The sequence below is a fragment of the Halichoerus grypus genome, chromosome 2, assembly GCF_964656455.1.
Source record: "Halichoerus grypus chromosome 2, mHalGry1.hap1.1, whole genome shotgun sequence".
NCBI classification, from domain to species: Eukaryota; Metazoa; Chordata; class Mammalia; order Carnivora; family Phocidae; genus Halichoerus; species Halichoerus grypus.
In genome coordinates this window covers 134,686,373-134,709,231 of record NC_135713.1, presented here as the reverse complement: position 1 = coordinate 134,709,231, position 22,859 = coordinate 134,686,373, and the positions used below count along the sequence as shown (strand labels likewise).

General features: G+C 43.7%; 1 protein-coding gene across 6 annotated transcripts in view; it reads left to right on the top strand.

Moving 5' to 3' along the window:
• Window positions 1-22,859, top strand: part of SNCAIP (synuclein alpha interacting protein) — a 155,638-nt gene that overhangs the window by 74,960 nt on the left and 57,819 nt on the right. For 5 of the 6 annotated variants that reach the window (XM_036071931.2, XM_036071932.2, XM_036071929.2 and 2 more), the window contains exons 2-3: window positions 5,740-5,843; window positions 18,296-18,368. In XM_036071931.2, the coding sequence (XP_035927824.1) occupies window positions 5,787-5,843; window positions 18,296-18,368 (130 nt within the window). In that variant the 5' untranslated portion in view covers window positions 5,740-5,786. Of the gene's footprint in view, window positions 1-5,739; window positions 5,844-18,295; window positions 18,369-22,859 lie in introns of those variants that run through there. The other variant, XM_036071937.2, reaches the window with a different exon arrangement.

Sequence of the window (22,859 nt, the reverse complement as noted above, 5' to 3'; positions counted from 1 at the left end):
GAATCCAACATTTGGAATGAGCTGCTTCCTTGCCAGCCAAGCTACTGAGCCAACTGGGGGCATTTCATATATTTCACTTTTTTCCACCCATGCCTTCCAGTACTTAGTTGGTGATTTTTTTTTTTTTTTGAGCTCTTGTTATATTAAAGGCAGTAAGTCCAGTATCTATGTGCAAGCTTGCAAACTGAAAATGTATCCCAGTACAGATTTGGCTCTTTGTGTGTGCGTGTGTGTGTGTGTGTGTGTGCGTGTGCGCGTGTGCGTGCATGAGCATGCACACAGGGGTGTAGGATGCTATGTTTTCCCAAGTACTGGTGAATTAAAGAGCAAAGAAAGAAGCTGTAATGCAAATCAGTTGAGGTTACCTCATCACCGAAAGTACTCTGCTCATTTATTTTGACAAGCCCAACTTAGGTTTAATTACCAGGCCTTCGTAGGCAACTGGTAAATGCAGCAATAGTGACTTTGGCAGGAAAGGAGAGATGTGTGTAACATGAGCCTTCAGAGTGAGTCGATGCTGACTCCTTGTAAAAGGGAGTGAGGCAATTCATTTTGAGAAAAATTTCAGTAGAGCAATTTAGGTAATGTGTGACTGTAGTCACAAATCCGTGAGCCTTTTATGAGCCAAGCATGCCAGCATGTGTACATTAAGTGAGTGGAGCTTCTCACAGAAATTTTGTTGGCCATTTCAAGCTTTTTCCACTTGATGATGCCATTAGCCAACAGATTTTTGGAAGTCTTCATTTGGAATGACCTTTAGAGTCAATTTTTAAGTTGCAACAAAAACAGCAGAAATATCACCTAAAGATCAGCATAATACTAGAGTGGGGGAAGGCTATTTTTTTTTAAATTGCTTGCTTCCTTTTTATTATCCAGCTGGACTCTTCGTTATTTTGAGCTCTTTCCCCAGACTGAATTTTCCCTCGAAGGAAGCAGTTGGGCAATCACTGAGGTCCCTTATGAGAAGGTGACATGGTGTTGATAGACCCATTAGGGCCATGAGCCCCTTCTGTACACTTTAATAGGCACTGGAGGGACTTCTGTTTTTGGCAGTTTATCAAAACTCCACGAGAGTAGGAAAAAATCCTACAGACTTTGTGTACAGTTGGTGCTCATTCTGTTGTCCTTTATCTCCTCTAGCTGAGCATGCGCTCAGAGCTTGGATGGAGTTCTCCCGATACCTCAGGCACACCAAAAGAAGGGGAGACTATGTCACCAACAGCTTCTAGACAGCATATAGGTTCCAGCCACCTAGCCCTGTGTCCCCACACTCTAATATTTTCCTTCCTATAAATTTTCCTACTGAAATTGGTAGCACTTAACCATTAGAAAATATTTTCTTTACCTTTCTCTACTTTCCCACTAGCTTTCATCTTCATCTCTCCCCACCCTTAAAAAAAAATTAAACACAGAACATACCTGCCTAAGTGAATAACAAATTAAAAGTTGCTAACTTCCATGAAGAAAAAGGAAAAGCTCAGCTGAGCTCGAAATGGAATGATTTCAGTCAGTCAACAGTATTTAAGGTAGACAGATCTTGTAAGAGGTATATTGGGGTGAAGGCGGACAGTAATACAAAAGAAAGTCCTTGGGACCTCAGAGAACCTGGGACAAGTGACTGTAGCTTGTAGGGTCAGGGCTGATGGGGACGGGGTACAGTACAAATTTATAAATGATTGGGTTTTGAGATCTCAAAGGGGCCCAAGGCCAACTATGAAGCCTAGCAATAAAAATCTCATGTAAAGGTATTTTTCACCGACGTGTGAACCCGCTCTTGTCGGCCCTGTGTAAAGTTAGCCGTCTTGCGTCCAAGCTGCTAGTCTGGCCAGATGGCGGGTAGCCTTGGTTTTCTTCTGGGCTTGCACTTTACACAGCTTGTGCCCTTCCCTCTGGTCGCAACAGCAAAGTGGCACCACATCAATCTACAGCAGCAAACACAACAAAGCAGGAACCTTCCTTCCTCCAGTTGTACAGTGAAGGAAACCTAATCCCCACCTTGCGACATTTGATGACGTGTGTGAAGGTTTTCTTTTTCTAGTCCTAGGAGAGAAAATGGAGGCTTTGTGAAAGTACAAATTATAACAAGCTGGTAATTTATGTGTAAGAAATTTTTTTGTTGCTGTTGTGGCATGAGAATTTAAAACAATCTTAGAATACAAATTTGATCTTGGAATACAAATGAAGTAAACAGTGTTTGGCAGGAGGCACCCGTCCCAAAAAGGGGGTGGGGGGGTGATGGGACTTATTGTTTAATGCTGAATTCCTTTAAGGGATCAAACACTCACATGCCCCCAGGGCCAGGCAGGGCTTCTCAGGGAGGGGAGCCGAAGAAGGGGAGCTGGTGAACTGGGGAGCACATGCCTGTCCATGAGGCAGCTTAGCTCCAGCCAATTGTTGTCATGGGGAATGTGGATCTGTGTTGGCCAGAGCCTCAGATATTTTAAAAGCAATGCCAGAAATCCAGAATTTTATGTGAAATCACCCAAGGTCTACAAATTGGCAACTCACTCCGTTTTTTAAAAAACACTGCTAGGGCCAGACACATCACATCTGTGGGCCAGACTCCGCTCTTGGGCCTCCGGTGTGTGCCCTCTGTAGCTGTGTATTCCCTTAGAGCGTGTGGTCAGGAAAGAGGACCCGCTGGTTTCCATTGTGGGCTGGCGTGGGGGAGCGCAGGATGGTGCCATTAGAGCAGGCCGAGAAAACCACCAGCAGTCTGGCTCAGTTTCCTTATCATGTTGGATGATTTTCAGCCGCTGCTCCCAGCTGACCTCATCCCTTCCCCCATTCCTCGGGAGGGAGTGCCCACCCATGCCAGGTGCCCCATGCAAGGGCAGATGTGGAGGCAATGTAATGACCCCTGGGACAGCTGTGGTCTCACTCTCTACTGAAAGGGAGCAATGAATATCGGGAATGTGGCCGAGTTAGTGAACCATGGGGATTTCTGCACTTTATAACCGAGGAGGTAACACTTCTAAAGTGGCACCTTGAAAGAGGGAAGCCCTGAAACCAGACAAGAGGAATTGGGTGGTAGAGAGAATAAGGCATCTTAAGGAGATGGACACATGTGGAAGCCCATTAGGAGGAGAGGAGGGTCCTGGACTCCTTGGGCCCCTTCATCTGAGGCTGGACCACCCAGCCCACTGAGATAAATATGGGCAGTGGCTCAGCTCTACCCGTCATGAGCTGTAACTGTTGTAACTCTTGTCTTCTGGCCTATGGAATAAAGAATCTCACTACCATCTCCAAGTCTAACCATGAAGATCATCTGCTTCAATGTCATGCTTTATATTATCCACTGGCTATGTCCCGTTAGAATAGCTGAACTAGAGTGGATATTGCTGAATGTATTATCAGAACACCTCAAACAGGGGCTCGATGAGTACTTGTGAATTTGCTTCATTAAGACGTGTCCATGTGTATTTTATATTTAGTCTGTATGTCCTTATATTTAAAGATGCGCTCGATCCCCAGTCTTGAAACATGTTTTCCCGATTCATCTCTTCACGAATCCATGCTTCTGGTGATATTGTTTTTGTCTGCACCCCATCCTGACACCCACTATCATCTTGTGTTCACCAAGACCACGGGAATAGAATCTGTAGGTGAACAATTCAACCTGGAGTACAGATGTAGTGAAAAGAAACTAGATTCGAAGAAAGTCTGTCAGCTGATGAGCTCGAATCCAAATAGTCTGGATTGTCCCAGAATCCACCAGAATGGAAGAGAAAGTCATTTTGTGTAATTTGCAAGTATGAGTGTGCATTATTTTCCTCTGAAAATCTTTGTGAGGATTAGAGGAAAAGTGACATATTTTTGTACCAAGCAATTTGCTTAAGAACCTCTTTTTAGATTTCTGTAAATAATAAAATTTCTAGATATATTTATATATAGAGAGAAAATATATAACAAATATAATAATAGATATATAAATATATAACATATATCAATATTTATTATTATTTATCGGCATGATTAATATAATATTGTATAATTATTAATATTATGGTAATAATTAATTTTATATGTAATACGTAACCTTGATATATAATATTATATATATATATATATATATATATATATATATATATATATATAACAAATAACAAATTGATTTTCTCTTCATTTTAAACCTTAATGTGATTTCAGAAGAAATCACTTTTTTTTAGAGAGGGAGAGAGGGGAGGAAGGGGCAGAAAAAGAATCTTAAGCAGTCTCCAAGCCCAGTGTGGAGCCTGACACAGGGCTCGATCTCACAACCCTGAGATCATGACCTGAGCCAAAATCAGGAGTCAGACACTCAACTGACTGAGCCACTCAGGCGCCCCCAGAAGAACTTTTAATATTTATTCTAAATGGATAATCTCATTTGAACATGGTAGTAGCCTCCCAATCCTTTCTTGGATCGACCCTGTATGCACTATAATTAAAAATATGTAAAAATGGTATATGCATGTGGGATGAGAAGGAGAAGAAACACTGGAAATTAAATCAACTGATGGTTTTGAGGTATGTGTGGCAAGTGATTTTTTTTCCTCATTTATTGTAATTAAGCAATTTGCGTAGCTTAAAAAAAGAAAAGGTCTCGAAATGGGAAAGCAATGCCTCCAGAGTAAGAGTTTCCTTTTCAAAAAGAGTCATTTTTACACTCTCGATCTTATATTACTTAAACCCCTTTTCCTCATTAATTAAACCCATTTTCATCAGCCTAGACTTATTTTCACTTCCCAATAACGTATTCCTTAGTCTCCTTATTTCTTGGCCTCATCAAGATACCCCCTTGATTAGAGAACCGAAAGAGGAGAGAATACATTATTTCAGAGGCTCAAGTCTGAATACATAGGACAGTTTCTATAATAAGAAAGCCAAGTTCCAGGAAAGGGGATCTTGTTTGCTCTCGGAGTCGGCTCTGCGGGAGACGCTGTGCGCTCAGGCACTGCCCGGAGATCTATATTTCTGTTCTTGACATCTGTAGGTACCACTGCCGCCGCCGATGGTGATGATGATAAGTGATGGGAAAGCGAACTGGGAGGTGATGTATCTTCCTTGACAGATTTAAAGGATTGCCACGGGCAGCCCCGAGGCAAGTGCTGACTGAGGACATTCTGGCGCCTGCGTTAGGTCACTGTGGCACCGTCAGGCAAAGCTGTGAGAAGCCCGAGCCAGATGGAAACCCTGTGGTTTACATCTATGCCTGGATCCTGTGTTGGGGGGAGGGTGAACTGGACATTGTCCTCCAACGTCTGAAGTAGCCATTACTGTTGGTTAGTTGGTCTCTGTCTTGTAGTTGGGTTATTTCCATGGGGAGCCAGGATTTACTGCTCCAAGCGTGGCTTCCAGGGATACGCCTGCCGGAAACAGTGGAATATGGTGAATACCCTGAGATTTTGAGGCTTGCTCCCCATCCCCAAAGCCCTGCTTTCCCCCAGGGTGTGGTAAGTGCAAGGTGTGGGCTGGGTCAGTCCTAATATTAGTCCCTGGGGAAGCGGCTGACCTGACTTACTGTCCTGGCAAAAAAATAAGCAAACAGATGAAGCAAAGCAAAGGAATTTGGGTGCTCCCTGGGGAGCCTGAGGAGCTGAAAAGCCAGGCTGGGCCATCAAAGAGCGAACATGTGCTCCAAGGTAGCACTAGCACCCAATTACCCTGCTCGTTTTTGTTTGTTTAAATATAGATGGGAGTTTGGGTTATAAAACAGCTAACCCTTTTGCTTTTCTTTTTTGCCTCTGTCTTTTCCAGGGCTTTTATAAGTATTTGACTTTACTCAAAATGTGCAAAGAGGAATAATGGAAGCGCCCGAATACCTTGATTTGGATGAGATCGACTTCAGTGATGATATATCCGTAAGTAGCCCTTCTTGCAAGCAACACTTCAGGCGATTCTGCCTTCGCCTCCATGGGCCGCTTTATTGTAATCTGTATATCCTAAACTCTCCCAGTCGCATTGAGCAGTTGACAGCAGAAATCCCGTGTGGCAGACAAAGTGGGGTTTCGGGGTCTCCTGGACCAAGAAGTGAATCTCACTTGATGGTGTGTGTGGTGGGGGAGGGGTTTGGCCTCGCTGAGCCTCCCCTTCTTAATCTGTTTCCTTGTTGTCAAAATTATTCACTGAGTGAATGTATAAAGTGCCTGTGTATAGCACACGATTAACCCTATCAGGCATAATTCCCTTTGTGTGACGGGCTTCGCCACAGCCAGCATTCTCTGGCGTTCACAAGGACACGGATGGCCAAGTTATTAACTGACGAACAATAAGAGGAATCCTCCCAGTCCCTGTGGGGTCAAAGCACAGGTTGGATGCTCTGGGGGAATACTGAGAACGAGTCATGCGTTGATAAGGACTGGACCAGCTGCCCTCTGAGGGCCCTGCTTAATCCTGTAAAGCTGTGGGCTGGTGAGCGGCTTCGTTCCCACAACAGCCGCCAACTTCCTGCCGCCTCCCGCTTCCCTCACGGTGGCTCTGATGCGTCATCCGTACGTAGCGTGCGAAGAGCTGATTGTGACGTACCCCGGGCCGCACGATCAGTTCTGCCACAGAGCCAGCCGGCAGCCATGTTGGCTCCTCAGCCCCCGCCAGACTGAGCTCTCGGGGTATGTGAAGAGGAGGTTGCTGTTTCTGAGCTAGCCGTCTAACTCTTCTTCCCACCACCTCTAGGGTCACAGCTTCCCACCCTATTTTCATCACTCTCTCAGGGCATGTAGCTTTGGGTCACTGCTAGAAATGGTCTCAAAAAGATAAGCTCTTTTCACACACCTCTGGCAAGGGAGTTACTTCTCTACTTCACCATTCACTTTGAAGTAAGATTTGCATACGGTATACCAGCACTGGATTACTAGGGCGAGTTTGAGGAATGACCTGCTTTATACAACCTTGGATGAGTGCTGCGTACCCGGGGAATGCGAATTCAGCCTCTCCCTATCCTAGCTTCCAGACAGTCTTTATTAATCCTCGTTAAGACCAACGTGAAGTGACTTTCTTCCTTTCCACAGTTTCTTTTTGTCTCTTCTCTCTCTTTTTAAGTTACTATACTTAAAAGTGTTCAGAGCATGGTTCTTTCATGGCACTCACCTCGAGGTATTTTGAGCTGAGTGGGGAGAAGCAAGGAAAGAATCACGTGGGGAGGTGGAGGGAGTGTGGAAACCGTCTTAGAAGGGGAAACAGGCATTACGATGAGGAGCTGAGGGCAGCTCTCTCAGCTTTGATGAAGCTGCATTTTAAGAGCATAGGCTTTGGAAGGGAGCTCCAGCCTTGCTCTGACCTTTGCTGACTGCAGCACAGTAACTTCTCCTCTCCCAGATACCCACCTAACTTTTAAGGCTATTTTAAGCATTGAGTGACCAGATAAAATACATGGAGCACTTAGCTTGGCACATAGTAAGTTGCTCTTAAAGTAGCTTGTGTTATTATCTCAGTGAATAATAACAATAATGTTTATATGACCAATGGTGAAGAAAGAACTCAAGGGGAAAAAAAACCAGGCATTATGTCAGGACATTTTTTTTTTTTTTTAATACAATAGAGCGTTTGTATTTATAGAAGAATCATCTGGCAGCAGCCTGTAATTTTGATGAATTAGGGGTCTCTGCTTGGAAGATAATAAAGCGCGTTAGGCAATAGCCGGCACTGTTTAGCAAATCGGGGATACCGGATTATGTAAGAGTCGAGTTTCAACAAGTTGACCACTCGGAAACATAAATAAAGATTGCCCATCTGTAATTGTGTAGCTGCACTCAAGCCTTCCCCCGCCCCTTTAAATAGGTTTCTATTGTTTGGATCTTTAACATGCCCTTACGCTTAGAAGGGAAAAAAAAGAATGGCAGCGCGTAGAATGGTTGAAACAGTAATGGTGCACATTTACTGAGTGCTCACTTGGGCAGATGCATTATCTTGTTTAATCCTCAAACAATCCTGTGAGGCAGGAATTTCTCATGATCTTCGTTTTGTAGATGAGCAAACCAAAGCATGGAGGTGTTACCCATCTTGTCCAGGGCCACCCGGCCCATTGGGAGCACTCTGTCTCTGAAATACCTGCTCTGGGCACAGTACTTGACTGACTCTCCAGATGAATACAGTCTACTGCAGTGGTCCTTGTCGGGGTTGATTTTACCCACACCCCAGGGGATCATTTGGCAATGCCTGGAGCCATTTTTGGTTGTTATGGTTGGGGAAGGGTCCCACTGGCATCTAACGGGTAGACACCAAAGATGCTTCTGAACAACCTAAAATGCACAGGAAAATCCCCGCAACAAAGAACTCCCTGACCTAACATGTTGGTCGTACTGAGGCTAAGCCATCCTGTATCTTTTTTTAAACCACATGAAATGAAAGAAGCTCTAATATGGCAACCTCTATAACATGGCAGATTATTTTATAATAGTTCCGTCAGATCCAGGTTCAGTCCTTAAATGTGCCAGACTTGTATTGTTCTTAGATAATAACTTCTTGGGGAAAGCAGTGGTGACCTCTTTAATGTTGAAATGATTGTTCTCAGCCTCTTTAGGTAAACCAGGAGCAGTAAATGTTACAACTGCTCTAAGAGCCAAATGGAAGCTATTTGGATGCTGACATTTAAAAATGAAGATGTGTTCAGCTTGTTAATTCACTGGCGTAAAAAGAATGTAGTCAGTCCCCCATAAACATGCCTTCACTTTTAGGATTCCATAACCTCTGTCTCTGACAGCCCTTAACTCCTCTTCCCTGGTTGAGTGGCAGGAGCAGGGAGGAAAATGCCCAATATATTTGAAAAAGATGGTTCACCCAAAAGATGCCCAAATTCACAACTGCCCTTCTTATTCTCTAGTTGTGGCCCTATGACATAGTCCATGCTTTCTATCTCAAGATTTTCCCCTCCAGTCTTGAGCCTGGTTCTTGTTTTAATTAAAACCCGAGCTGTATATTGGTTCAAAACAGCAACTAGAACTTTTTTGCCTTTACCTAATGAGACAGAACCCAGAAGGCAATCACATTATATTGAAGTTTCCCAGACCCCAAAATAACGTTCGTCCTTTGCAAACTGCAGGGTTTAAACTACACGTTCTTGTAACCCTGCCATCTCAAAGGAGAGAACATTGCCCAATCCCAGCAGGTCAGGGAGGGAGATGAGGACACACAGAAACACCACAGTTCAAAGCAGGGCTTTTCTGTCCCTGCAAATGGATTTGCAGATTTCTTTCTTTACTCCTGTGGAAGCCAGACCCCTCTCTCAAAAAAAGAAAAATGTGCTGGGATATTAGTTCTTACTAGCCGTAGGTGTATTTATTTTATTAAGAAAGGCCATTTTGCTTTTCCCAAAAATAGTAGTAGACACAGGACCAAACAAATCAGAGGCTGAACTATAGATCTATGGAGGGACCTCACCGCTAGCTCAGGCGTGGGCTCTGCCATGCACAGTGCCCCACACTGTGGGTCCGGTATCTTGGTTGAAGCCTCCCATCAGCTCCTATTGTCATCCGTTTGGCACATGAAAAAAATTGAGCCTTAGGGAGATCATCTGGCTTTCACAGGGTTATAGGTACATAAGTGGCTGGGTCAGGATTTAAATACAGAACTCCGTGACTACGTTACTCTTCCCTATTCTGAGCGACCTGAGAGTAGGGACTCTGGACCAGTCTGTAAGATGCCATCAGTTTCCACATTTGGTACTGATGCAATTGCAAATCACTGTTTGGATTAATGGAGTTGGTATGTATTCTAAATAAAATGTAAAACAAGCTGAAGCAAACATAGGCAAATCTCTTAATTTTTTTGCCCTTGGGTTTTCCCATCTGTAAAATGGTAATCATCAGCTACCTATTGCCCTGAATTTTATGGAGAAAATATGAAATTTTGTGTATGTATGTATATAAATCCATACCCACATATTTATGTAATACACACATATGTATACACACATGCCTATATGCATACACACATATACATGTAAATACACACACACACACACACACACACACACACATGCACGCACACAGACAGAAGTGAGGATATACTCCATTCCTCTACTCAGGAATTTTTGCCACCATTCTATACCACTGTGACCACAATTTTGGTGAAAAATGACATTTTTTGACAGCCTATTTTTTGTGCAGGTCGCATGAGATCAAGACAAACAAGTGTCCTTGCACTTCGCTATCCCCTTTAAGCCAACCCACAGAATTTTGTGGATTCATTTTACTAAAGTGACTGAACCACTGTCTGGTAGGAAAATAACTTCTTATGGCAAACAAATCTCCTTTCAGTGGGTTTTCATATTTTTCCATCCTTGCACTAAAATGCCTGCCACCCTCTGGTTTGCATGCACCAATTTTTACTCAAAGCAATCCGCTGACACCTCCGAGATTTCATTATATTCCCACAAAGCCATTTCATAGCAGCGGGAGGCCCCAAGGAAGGGCACAGGGAACTTACCAAGTGGACTCAGAGAGTTGAGTGGGTCAAGAGTACAGCTTTTGCCCTGATTTTAGTAATGAAAAAGAATGAAGTTAATCAAGGTACAAAGAACCTGGCTTGCCTGTCCTCTCTAGCGAGAGGTCTACCTGAGTAAGATCCTATCATCCTTCCCTATGTGCTTCCTAGAAGGCGACCAAGACTCTCTCACGTGGCCTTGGGCTGCCTCGGCCCCTTCTTCACTGTCCCGTCCATCAGCCCTGTCCCTCCCAGCACTCACCTGCGCTCTTCCGCATTAAAACTTTTCTTAGTGCTTCTCAGTATGATCTAGTTTTGTCGGGTGTTCACATGTTCTTTTGCAAATGTCCTGTATTCAAGTCTACGTTACCCTACACTCCTCCCTTCTGTGGCCCCCATTATCGAAAGCCTCGTGCCTTGTTCTGCTATCATATGTCATCTGTGTTCTCTTGTTTTCCAAACACCTGCCAGGAAAGGAATTAGTAATAATCTAATCCAGACAAGATGAATCATATGTTCATGTCCCATAGGTACTATAAGAGGCAGAGACGAGAACCTGGGCCCCACGTCTTGGACTCAATACCTCTTCCTGAGAAGGTGGAGAGCAGCCTTATAGAATGATTTCCAAGAATGAACTACAGCCAGATTTTTTTTTTTTTTTTGCTCTTCCCTTACTCTGCAGATAGCCCTAAAAGATCTTATCTTGCCTGCTAGTTATAGCATGTATTAGATTCACAGCACGGATTATTTACACAAACTATTTACCTCTTATGTACCACTAGATTTTACGCTTATCTACTCAACAACACGTATTAAATGTTAACAGTGTGCCAAGAGCAATTCTAGGCTTTGGTGAATGACACAGGCTTGATCTATGTTCTCAGAGCTTACAGAACCCCATCATAACAATTGAGCCTATTATGAAATGTCAGGTTAACTTCATAGAAGGTCAGATTGAATCACAATTTCAAGCTCTGCTCTTGACAGTCTTTATATTTCTGTGGTGATTGATTATCGGCCCATAATTAAAACTAGACCATCACTGAAGCTGAACAAGGATTATAGCCAGGCATGTACCCCGCTGCAAGTTAAATTTCTTTTGTAATTCCTTTGTAATTTGTAACGTTTGCCTCAATAGTTGCCATTGCTTTGGCTTTGCTTCTAAATGCTCATTTTTATACTTGTTAATGTAAATAATATTAATAGTGTTTATTGAACACTTCCTATGCATCAGACAGGATTACCTATGTTTTATGTGATTAGCTCATAATCTTCACAGCCATGCTCTGATAGAAGTACCATTGTTACCCTGTTTTACAGATGAAGAAACTGATAAGAGATTAAGGAACTACTATTAGTGAGCTAGAAAATGGTGAAACCAGGGTATAACACGGGCAGTCTGGCTCTAGATACCATGTAGGTAACTTCTGTTGAAATGACTTCTGCTGGGCCCGTTGGTCACCTCTGGTCAGCTCGGTTCATCCAGGTCTCTTCTCATCCATGACCACTCCTTCTAGCAGAAGGAGATCGTTCAGTGCTGTGATATCTCATCAGCTTTGCCAATGTGGACCTTCATCTTTTGCCTGACTACGTGTTAGCATTATAATGCTACATGTGGTATACTCTTAAAATGGTCAAAACAGCTCCTGAGTTTTCCCAAATACCAACTGCAAAATATGTCTTAGCATAAAAGAATTTGATTATTATTAATTTTAAAAACCCTCTTGATAGAATAAAAACAAGGAACCAGAACAAAAATGTATTTGAAAATAGGATTATTTGTAATATTTTTCTCTAACAAAGCCTAAATGGTAGAAAGAACTGTAATAAAGCAGTCTGGGATAAATGTATAAAAATGTTGATCACCAGTATCTGCACTCTCTAGAGGCAGTGGCTGGAACTGGGCATCTGTACGGTCACCTGTGAAGTATGGAATGTGGAAAGAAGAGTCCAAGGACAGAACTGTGCAGAAGTATGTCCCACATGGTACGGGGAAAAAGAGGCTTCTACCAAAGAGATGGGAAAACAGTTTTCAGAAATACAGGAGGAATACTAAGGGAGCTTAAAAGGGAGAGAGGGAGCTAAAGAATTTAAAGAAGTGGCCAATAGTGGGAAATAGACCATTTATTATAAAGTGAAGGGTTGGATTTTCCAGTGAAGACCCATTGGTGGCCATAATAAGAGTGGGGCCTTTGGGATGGCAGAGTAGAAGCCATGTTGTGGTGGCTAGAGGAGTAAATGCAAGAGGCGAGGAAGGAGAGAAAAGAACCACAGCAATTCTCTCAAAAAAGATGGTGGTGAACCCAAGAGCAAGAAAGCCTATGGGCACCTGGGGAGGCAGCATATCTTGAGGTGGCGGGGGTGCTTATTTGTTTTTATAGGATCAGAGGAGAGAGCCGAGGTGGAGAGGGTGGCTGAAGAGAAAGAAGAGGGACGATGGCAGAGCCAGAGTTCTGGAGGGACGGGAGGGGAAGAGACCTGAGCACAAGTGGAGGGCTAGTGGCCAAGGGGTGGACTGTTAGAGCCGCATCCTCAGCACCATCTGTGGGGAGGGCTTGAAGTCAGGACACGCCTTCCTGAACTGGAAGGGCAGGCTGCTAGAGAGGGGGCCCAAACTGCAGAAACCTACCGGGTCTCTGAAAATCTCACTTCAGGGTGTGTCTACTTCCGCGGCCAGCTTGGCGTGTACCCGTTTCCTTGTACGCCTGTTGAGATGCGTGCCTCACTTCTGGAAAGCTTTGTGAGAAATCATGAATTTCAGGAGAGTTGTTTGGATGGCTGGCTTAATTGTTTCTTTTGTAAACTTAATGAGACCTTAGTTGTTTAAAAGTCTCTAAACTTCAAAAGGTGCTGGGGATTTTCATTCTTTTATTCTCTGTGGCTCATTACTGTTTGAGTAATGTCTGCTTGTTCACCCAACTGGCTCCAGCTTTCTGGAGTCAGGGCCAAAGCCTTTCAGTACTGAACAATATCTAGGGTGGTCAGAGATGGCTTGTGTAGAGGATGGCTCTGTGTAGAAATCACGCACTGTTTTTATGAATCCCGTGCACGTTCAAACTATTTTGCGTGGCAGAGTGACAGAAGTGACTGGCACAGGCTGGGATGTGTAGGATTGTCTTGTGTCACATCAACTCTGTAGTTTGCGAAGCTAAGTTTCAGTGTCAGCCCTTGGCCGTGGACTCTCTTGGGGGAGGAAAGACCAAAGAGAAGCCAAAGAACAGACTGGGACAGGCTGGGCTCTCCTCTTTTCCAGTCCCAGCTCAGCCCCCTCTTCCAGTCTCTTTAGTTCCCACATCTTGATCCACTGAGCTTAAAATCAGGAATGAAGGTGGGGAGGGAAGAAGGGCTGTGTACACACATGGAGAACAGGTCAGGGGGAAGAGACAAAAACATTCAGCATCACTTTACTGCTTGCAAACTGACCTCACTTGCATTATCTCATATGATCACCTGTGTTCTATCTGTAAAGAAAGTGAGCCCCAGAGCTATGAAATGATTTATTTGTTCAGAACCCCAGTTAATAAATATCAGATCTGGGGCTTAAATCTAGATCTTCTGGCTCCGAATCCATTGTTCTTCATACAAAAGACTAAGACATCAGCCAGTACCCATACTATTAATCTATTAGAAGTGTATTTTTTTTCTTTTAGATATACCATGATTGCATCACTAGACTTGTAATAATGGGCCTTTCTAGGAAGATGAGTGCCATATAAATATTAACTTCTACTAGTATTATTTTTATTATTGCCACTAAAATCATGGTTACATCGGGAAATTCATTTTATTCAGTTCAGTAAGTGCCCAGTATCTCTGGCAAATAAAATATTGCCCACACCCTCAGAAAGCAGAGAAAGCAGTGATGGGCACGTATAGGCTAAATGTCATGTGATGGAATCTGTAATGGACATGTGCCTAAAATCTATATATAAAGCAGTTGTTCTTGAATGTTAGCGTGCATCAGAATCATCTGGTTGGCTTATAAAAATACTGATTGCTGGGCTCTGCCCTCAGAGTTTCAAGGATGGGCCGAAGAATGTGAATTCCTAACAAGTTTCTAGATAGGGTTGATGCCACTGGTCCAGACACCACACTTTGAAGGCTGGAATTACTTCCATCTGGGAGGGTGGGGAAGATTTTGTAGAAGTGATTCCTAAACAAAGTTTGAAGAATTAAAAAGAGTTTGCCTAATGGAATGGGTGGAATGGCGTTTCAGGTGGACAGAATAGCATGCATAAAGGTATAAACAGGTAGAACAGTAGACAGGAGATCGATAAGAAATTTCACTTGGCTATAGTCAAAGGAGAAGTGGACAATGGTAAGAGATAAGCCTGACCTCATGGAGGCTTTCACGTGCCATGCTAAGGCTTTACCCTGTAGCCCGTATGAAACAGAGAAGCACCTTAGTCAAATTTGCATTTTAGAAAGCTAATTGATTCTAGTCCAAGTATGGAAGCATGGAGGAAATTCCCACTTAGTACCTAAATATGAAAGAGCTCTTTTGAACATCTATAATATTATGCCCAGGGATTAATCAGACATGTGCTAGTCTTGATATTTCAGTCAAATAGTTAATAAGACGCTCTGTGCCATGCATTCATGCAAGTCAAAGACACCATCCTTTCCCTCAGGCACTTGGGGGAGCCAACACTAACACCTAGGAAACAACAGAGCACAAGGCAAGGCAGTATTTTACCAAAGGCAGAGAAGAGTGGAGTCTTTTAGGCCTGAAGCAGTTAGCCAGGTTTCATGCAGAAAGAGAGCACCATCTGGCCTTGCAGAACAGTAGCTTTTGCCTGGCCAGAGGAAGGCTTTGCAGGCAAACAGGACCCTGGAGTAACGGTACAGAAGGTGGAACTAAACACTGAACGCACAGGGTCATTGAAGAAGCGGAGGCAGCTGGTCAACCCATAGTGGGGGCTTTTCTTGAGACATGATAGAGGAGTGGAAATGAAGTTTGGTTCACAAAGGCTATTTCTGTGGGATTAACCTCTGGAAGACTTTTTTTTTAAAGAATAAATTAGAGCAACACAGAGCCAGGAAATATGGTGCTTCTGAATCATCTGCAAGCCCCCTCTCTCTTATCACCCAAGAATAATAGCTATCAAGGGAACAGAATACAAAGGCATGGGTTGGGGGCAAGAGACAGGGAAGACACATTGGCTTTGGTTCTGGTAGGGCCAAAATGACAGTAGTTGTTGCCCAGGGAGCTGGCCATTGTCCGAGGAATGAGGTGGGTTGGCGATCAGACAACTCCTTATGAAAGGCCATCTGTCCTTTGCACTGGGATGAGGGCCTGGGAAGCCCTCCCTTTCAGCTCCCAGATGGTAATACAATGCACTTATGTAAGGGAGACTTCCTGGGTCATTTGCTTATTCCTGAATGTGCACATATGAAAATGTTTTTGCATGTTGGTTTTGTGAATTGGGTGTTCCCACGGCTACAGTTCCCATCATGACCTAACCATACAGCATTCTCTTTAAGCTTTATGTTCTATCCAAAGAGCAGTGTGTGTGCTTACTGAAGCAAATACACAAACGGATGTTTTCCTTGTGTCTTTATAAAGGATGGTGGATTTGTTCACAGTGTAGGTTGGAGTCTTTGCTGAATTCGACATTCCCTATACCCTTACAGTTATCCAGAACTTTGATTTTCTGGCCAATGCGTCATCTTTTTCTCAGATTGCTGTAGCACCCTTGTAATTTTCATGACCAGGAGCAGCGTATGACTTTTTCTTCAAGGTCATTATTCCCAATGAATTAAGATGTCTGACTTCACAAACGTGACTTTCTGTATGCCGGGGGTGGAGAGGCAAAGCTGCCACGCGGGATGGAGGTTGAGGCAGTGGGTGGGGCTCAGCGAGGCTAGTCCTCTGCCTGTAACTCAGTCCCCACACCAACCAGGCGACCTGCGCTGCTCCAGTTTAAACCTTATTACATGACGAGTTACTGCATGCTACGGACCTTTGAGGTCACAGAGGAAGAGCTGAATGTACAGCTAATAATTCAGAGATTCTGACATGCCTCACTTTGGAGCGAGAGGTAGCAGTTAGGATGCACATGGCTGAAAATGCAGACAGCAACACACCCAGGTTAATCAAATATATATCATTAAGCCCAGTGAGCGACCTTACTGAATTTATCACTAACTATATTTCAACACAATCCATCTTAAATTCCCTCTTTCTAACATTTTGCCTTGGAAGAAAAACAGAACAAAACAGAAGGAGAGGGGGTGAGACTTTGCCAAGGGGTGTTTTCCTGGGGCACATAGCAGCTGAAACACAAGGCCTCATTTTAATTGAATTATAAACTGTGTAATTATTTAACCTGTACCAGCTGGTCTCAAGAAGCTACCAGATTCCTTGGAGAGCTTGTACTTGGCCAGGAACGTAAGGTACCTTATTAGTAACAAGAAAAACGCCTTCTGTACCTATGTTAACCCCAGCCCCCAAAGAGCATACAGCAAAAGGGGAAAAATGCCTTAAGTTCATTTTTGGTTTGAGAGCCCTCCCTCCTTCTGAGTATGTGAGTAGATTGACTAAAGGCGCTGTAGTCTCTAAGGAATGGGCACCATAAACTGGGTATTATTGCATCAGACAGGTAAGAGTAATTTCTCTAATTAGTCATTTGAGATTTCATTTTTCACTTGGAAGAACTGGAAATTTAATTTGTTTGTGACAGGCGATTGGCAAGCGACCACTGCCCCTCCCTCAGTTTTGCTGTCCTGACATCATGGAGGAAGCACTGGGGGGTCTCGATGTAGACACTTGGCTTCATTTATCAACATCAAGCTAACTAAAGTACCTTCTTATTGACAAATGTGTCCTTATTACACATTCCTCACTTGTAATGCTAGAATAATCCTAATGAGCTTCCCATGATCATTTTTCTTTCAGATTAAAGATTTGTTCTCAATCCCCCCCAAATTTTGCAGCAGTCTAAGTAATTTATAATACATTCTCATTGCCATAAGAACATCGTTCTCAAAGGTACAGAGCAAGATATTTTTAGGGAGCCATCTTTTAGGGATTAATGTGTGATTCAAGACAGTTGTTTGATTAAAGAAATAGTTCATCCTATCTATTTTGTTTTAAAACATCCTTCTCTAAAGAAAGATGGAATGGCATCAAACATAGTCCCCATAAATCATAGCTATTGATTTTACATTTGTTTTAGCTCATCTGATTTTATGCCCCCTCATGTTGTAATTTGTTATCCTGAGAGCTGGTCCCTGAGTTGGTACTGGGTTGATGCTGGGAGGTGGTTTCTTTCAGTTCGGACTAATCTATACATGAAACAGATTAGCTTGCAGACACAGAACCATGCTCCTCTTGCTTCTCATAACATTTCCCCCGGTATTTCCCATGGAGCTCACAGATGCCACCCAGTGACATCTCTGGCAGGTGGTAACATGAGGGACCTTTACGTAGTCCAGCCAGCGTGGGCACACGTAAGGCTCCTGGCAGCCCTGGGTGCTGCTGGAAGCCGGGGCCTCCTCTCTTCGGCTCTTCACACCTGGATTCCAAATGCAAATATTCTGGACACCTTCTGGAAACTCTTGAGCCAGAAAATTCTTCCATCCTCCATCAGTAGTAGAAGTAACAGGAGAGAGAATGTCTGCTTAGCCACACCTTGCGTGTGAAAGTGGGGAGGGGGGCATGTAGCCACTTTTAATGTGCATCTACTTCAATGCTTCTAGGTGGAGCTTGGGATGCAGCCAGATCCCTAAAGCAGCCCATTTCAGGTAAAATTAGACAGACTTTCTGGATATATCCGTGGTGTACTCAAGTATCACTTCTTGTGTTTTGCTTTTTCTGGCCAATTTGAGTGAATGTGACGCTCTCGTTTTAAAGTGTCGTTTTCTTCCCTTTGTCCTCTGGCTTGCCATTCAGTACTCAGTCACGTCGCTGAAGACCATCCCAGAACTGTGCCGAAGATGTGATTCGCAGAGCGAAGACAGATCAGGTACGTCTCTCTCCTCATCCCCCCTCCTGCCCCGGACTCTTAGAGAGTGGAGGACTCCAGGGAGCTGTTTCCCCCTCACACTCCTTGCTCCTGCCTTCTGTCTTTCTCTTACGGCCTCTCCCTTCCTCCCCCCTACACACACGCCCTCTGCAAACAGATGTCAGGTCACCCTCCAAAGGCTAACAGGACGGGGAGGCCCTAATGAGGACGCAGTTGTATACAGCTAGATGGAGGCTGTCATTTCGACAGCTCCAAACCACAGTATACGCAGCAATTTACTGAAAACCCGAGAAACCATTGGTGACAAAACATAATGATGCAGGCGCCAATGAAAAAATGTTGGATGCATTCGCTACCCATATGGCCAGGACCAGCTTGGGGAATGGTTCTTCGCCAGTCTGAAACCCTATCAGGGATGCGACATGATAGGATCTGCAAGAAGGCATACTGTAACAGTTAAGATTAAAGCAAAGCTTTGGAGTTTAATAGTGTAAACTAAACAGAGAATTATGGCATATAGATGAAAACCAGCTGGTTGACCTTTTCTCCTTACACAAACCCCCACCCCTGGCAAAAAAAAAAAAAAAAAGAAGGACATTCAGCATTGTTTTTCCCTCTGTAAATCAAATTAAGCCTCTCTCCTTTTCTCTCCCTGATGGGCAAAAATGAAAATGAAAAAGGATGTCGATGGGGGCGATACCATGGCGTTAAACTATGGAAGGATGTTTATTATTTCTCGAAGTAATTACTGTAAGGCATCGCCATTAATCGTGCCAAAGCTGGACCTCTTCTGATAGTAGCTTGAATCCTGAGAACCGTGGGCTATGGAAGGCTCAAGATAATCCTCCGATTATGTGTATCGTGTTTCAAAATAAATAGATGGCCCTTACCTGGACAGCTACTAGAATTCTAGGCTGTTCTCACTGAAAGGACTTGCACAAAGCTAATTTATTTGTTTCCTGGACGGCTCGCTTTCTTTTGACATTTTACTTAGATGAGATGGGGCAAATAATCAGTCTTTCTAGGTTTGTTTATCTCTGTGTTTTTGTGAGTGAAAGTAATGCTTCAGTGTTTGGGGGTTGTTTCTGTTTTTTAAATTTCAAACACACTCAAGTTTCTGTCGTGTTTAACGGAGGCTTTGGCCACAAGGCTCTAGGGATGTGCCTCCTAACGAGGCATCGCCAGGTTCCAAGTTGGATTGTTGACTGGGGACAGTGACTTGAGTTCAGGTTGGGGTTCAGTCAATTATCAGCTGTACAGCCTAGAGCCTGAGACTGATCGTCTACAAAATAAAGAAGCAGCTTGTTCCGCCAATGTTACCAGGCACGGTTAGGATGAAAATTAGGTGATGTATCTGAAGTTATTTTGTAGATACAGGATTTTCTTCTTTAACTAGAGGTGGGGAGTAAGAGAGAGGAAATAATAGCAACCACTTGCATCGTGCTCAGTGTGGGAGGTCCTATGGTAAGCCCTTCACTCACGTTAACTCAGTTAATCCCAAAATCCCCATGAGCTGAGTACTTACGATGTTTATGTTAGAGGTGGGCAAACTGAGGCACAGAGCAGAGAAGTTAAATATCTTGCCTAGAGTCACAAGCAGTTAAGTTGCAGAGCTGGGATTCACACCGCAGCAAGTCTGTCTCTGGAGTGGGTTCTCTTATCCATTGCATACACTTCCCCTCAGATAGCTTGATTTCGAGGCATTCACTTAGTTTTATGGTATTAGCCTTTTAAAAATTTAAAAATCAGCATTCTCCCTCATTGATTAAGCGGTGAATTTCTCTTCTCTGTTCAGTAGCTATTCTTGCTTACCAAGGTAAGTGAATTAAGCAAAGCTTTTTAAAAATAATTTTTCCTGGGGCTGGTTCATCCCATTTTCTCCAGGTTGTGTGACTTCTCGCCACTTGCACAATAGGTGATATTGGACATTTCTTCTCTGGTTGAGAAGGAGGCAGTTTCAAGTTCAGAAGCCTTTAAACTTCACTCAGAGCAAAGACCCAGTGCTCAAGGTCATTGGCAATAATTAGACCTGACAAGAAATGGATGCCTGTGGCCTGTGGGCAAGACTCAGGCCTCTTAATGGAATCATGTGTACACCTCCAATGGAATCACATGGACACTTCATTTGGAGGCCGTCAAACCACTTTCTAATAGAACCAGAGTGATTCTAGAAAAAGAACACATAGAAAAATCCATCTCTCTGTAGCATCACTGTAGATTATCTGTGAGCTCCTTTAAAAGAAATTTCAACATAGTAAAGATTTTTCACAGCTATTTTCTGAAAGAACTGAGCCATTCTTGATTCACTCCTAGGACATGCAGCTGTAGAAATAGCCTTGGCATCCCTCCAGTCTTCCCATGTCAACCACCCAGGAGGGCTTGCAAATTTCCATCTTTATGGTAATCTTTTCAAACAGATGGAAACAGAAGGCACACTGGCCTCTGAGAAGAGTCCACACCTTCTTTTGGATGGGGCACCCACTGGAAAAACTTTTCCACAAACCTCCTGTCACTTAGAATATACTCCGCCTCTTTATCTTTCTCAAGTTTGTTAAGCGATTTCTATTTTGTGTAGGTTGTCAAATGCTACCATTCATCCTTGCATTAACAAGCCCTTGATCAGATGTTCTTGGGCCCATTTGTTCTTTTATTTATTCGTTCAACAGATAACAATATTTCTCTGTCATAGGCACTCAGGACGTGGTAACAAATAAGACATAGACAAGGCCCCCGTTCTCATGATGTTTATGTTCTAGGGAGTGACGAAAAAATAAACCAGATCATTTCACCCAGTGATAAGAGGTAACTTGAAGCAATGTGATAGAATAACTTGTAGGAGTTGGAGGAGGGCACTTGCGGGGGTCTGAGAGTGTTAGAAGGACCCAGCCAGTCGATAACCAGGGAAGATCACTGAAGGCAGAGGAACTAGCAAGTGCAAAGGCCCTGAGCCAGGAATGAGCTTAGCATGTATGAGGAAGAAGAAAAAGAAAACCAATCTGCAGCAGGGTGATCAAAATGAAGATATGAGGTCTGGGAGATGGTCAGGGTCAGACTCTGTAGGGCCCTATCGATCATGTATGCGGATTTGGGTTTTATGCTAAGTGCCATGAAAAGCACCGCCAGCAGGATTTCAATTTTTCTAAAATCTCATTACTTGGAAAGAAGCCTTGGTGTGTAGAATCGTAACTCTCAACAGAAGAAGGGACCCAAAAATCATCCAGTTGGAGAGAGAGAGAGCATGTGAGAGGGCAAATAATAAAGTAAATGGGTAAAATGCTAGAAATTTTTGAATAAGGATAAAATTTATACAGGTGTTCTTTGTGCTGATTATATATTTTAACACTTTTATAAATTTACATATGAAAAAGTTATTTACAAATAAAAAGTTTTTTAAAAGACAAAAAAAAAAAAAAAACTAATAATAATCACTTAGTCCAAAATCCATCAGATCTTCAAAGAGGATTCTAATTATCCTGCTTATACTTCACGGCTCCAGTGACAGAGAGTTCACAGTCTCATGAGGCGCGGCCTATCCATAAAAGCTCATTTTTTCATTCAGTCAAAATCAGTGTCCCTCAAATTACCATCCCTCATCCCTGGTTCTTCCTTTGGATCCATGGAGAAGGGCAACCCCTCCTGGACAAGGTGCCCCTACGTGTTTAAAGACGGCAGTCACTCTTGGTCTTGTCTTCTCCAGGTTGAAATTTCCCTCCATGGTTTTAAGTCTATCCTGCTCATCCTTCTTGCTCTCTCATGGATGACTGCAAATGACCAGCGTCCTCCTTAAAGTGGAGCCCTCAGAACTTAACCCGAGGTTGCTCCCTGCGTGGTCTAAGGAGAGCCTGCCAGCCCCACAGGTCAGCCTCCAGGACTCCCCACCTAGCTGTCCTGCCTTCCCAAGTGAGCTTCAGAGACAACGCTCATGCCTGTCCTTTCTGCCTGTTTCTCAAGTGTCCTGAGAGGAGCAGGAACGTCAGAGGAGCCTGTTGGTGGCCTTGGAAGCCTCTCTGTGAGACATTCAGCCCAGAGTTCACCCCCCTTCATCCCTAGACCCTGGGCCACGCTATGGTGGGGTCCGAGAAAGGCAAATGGCAGTGTGGTCAGAAGCCTGGGGCAGCGTCCCACTACCTTCCACCAGCTGTCCCACGCACACGAGTGTGCCCTAGAGGTGCGCTTCCTTTAGCTGAAGGCTTTGACTCCTATTGAAATCTGCACTTTCCTCTGACAGGAGTAATATTTTAAACTGTCCTCTACCCATGACACTGCACTATGACCGAGCTTCACATTTCTGTGAGAAAAGTTCTGAAAAGACCTGCGAAGGTATTGCAGAGACCACAAGAAGGCAGGAGAGGGAAGTGAAGAGCTAGAAATCGGACACTTGAGAACAGACTTGGCCTCTCTTGAGGTTTCCTCGTTATTTCTTAGGTGTTCTTCCAGTCCTCCATAAACAGCTTCTTTGTCCTCAGGATGATTCTCTGAGGGAGGACCATG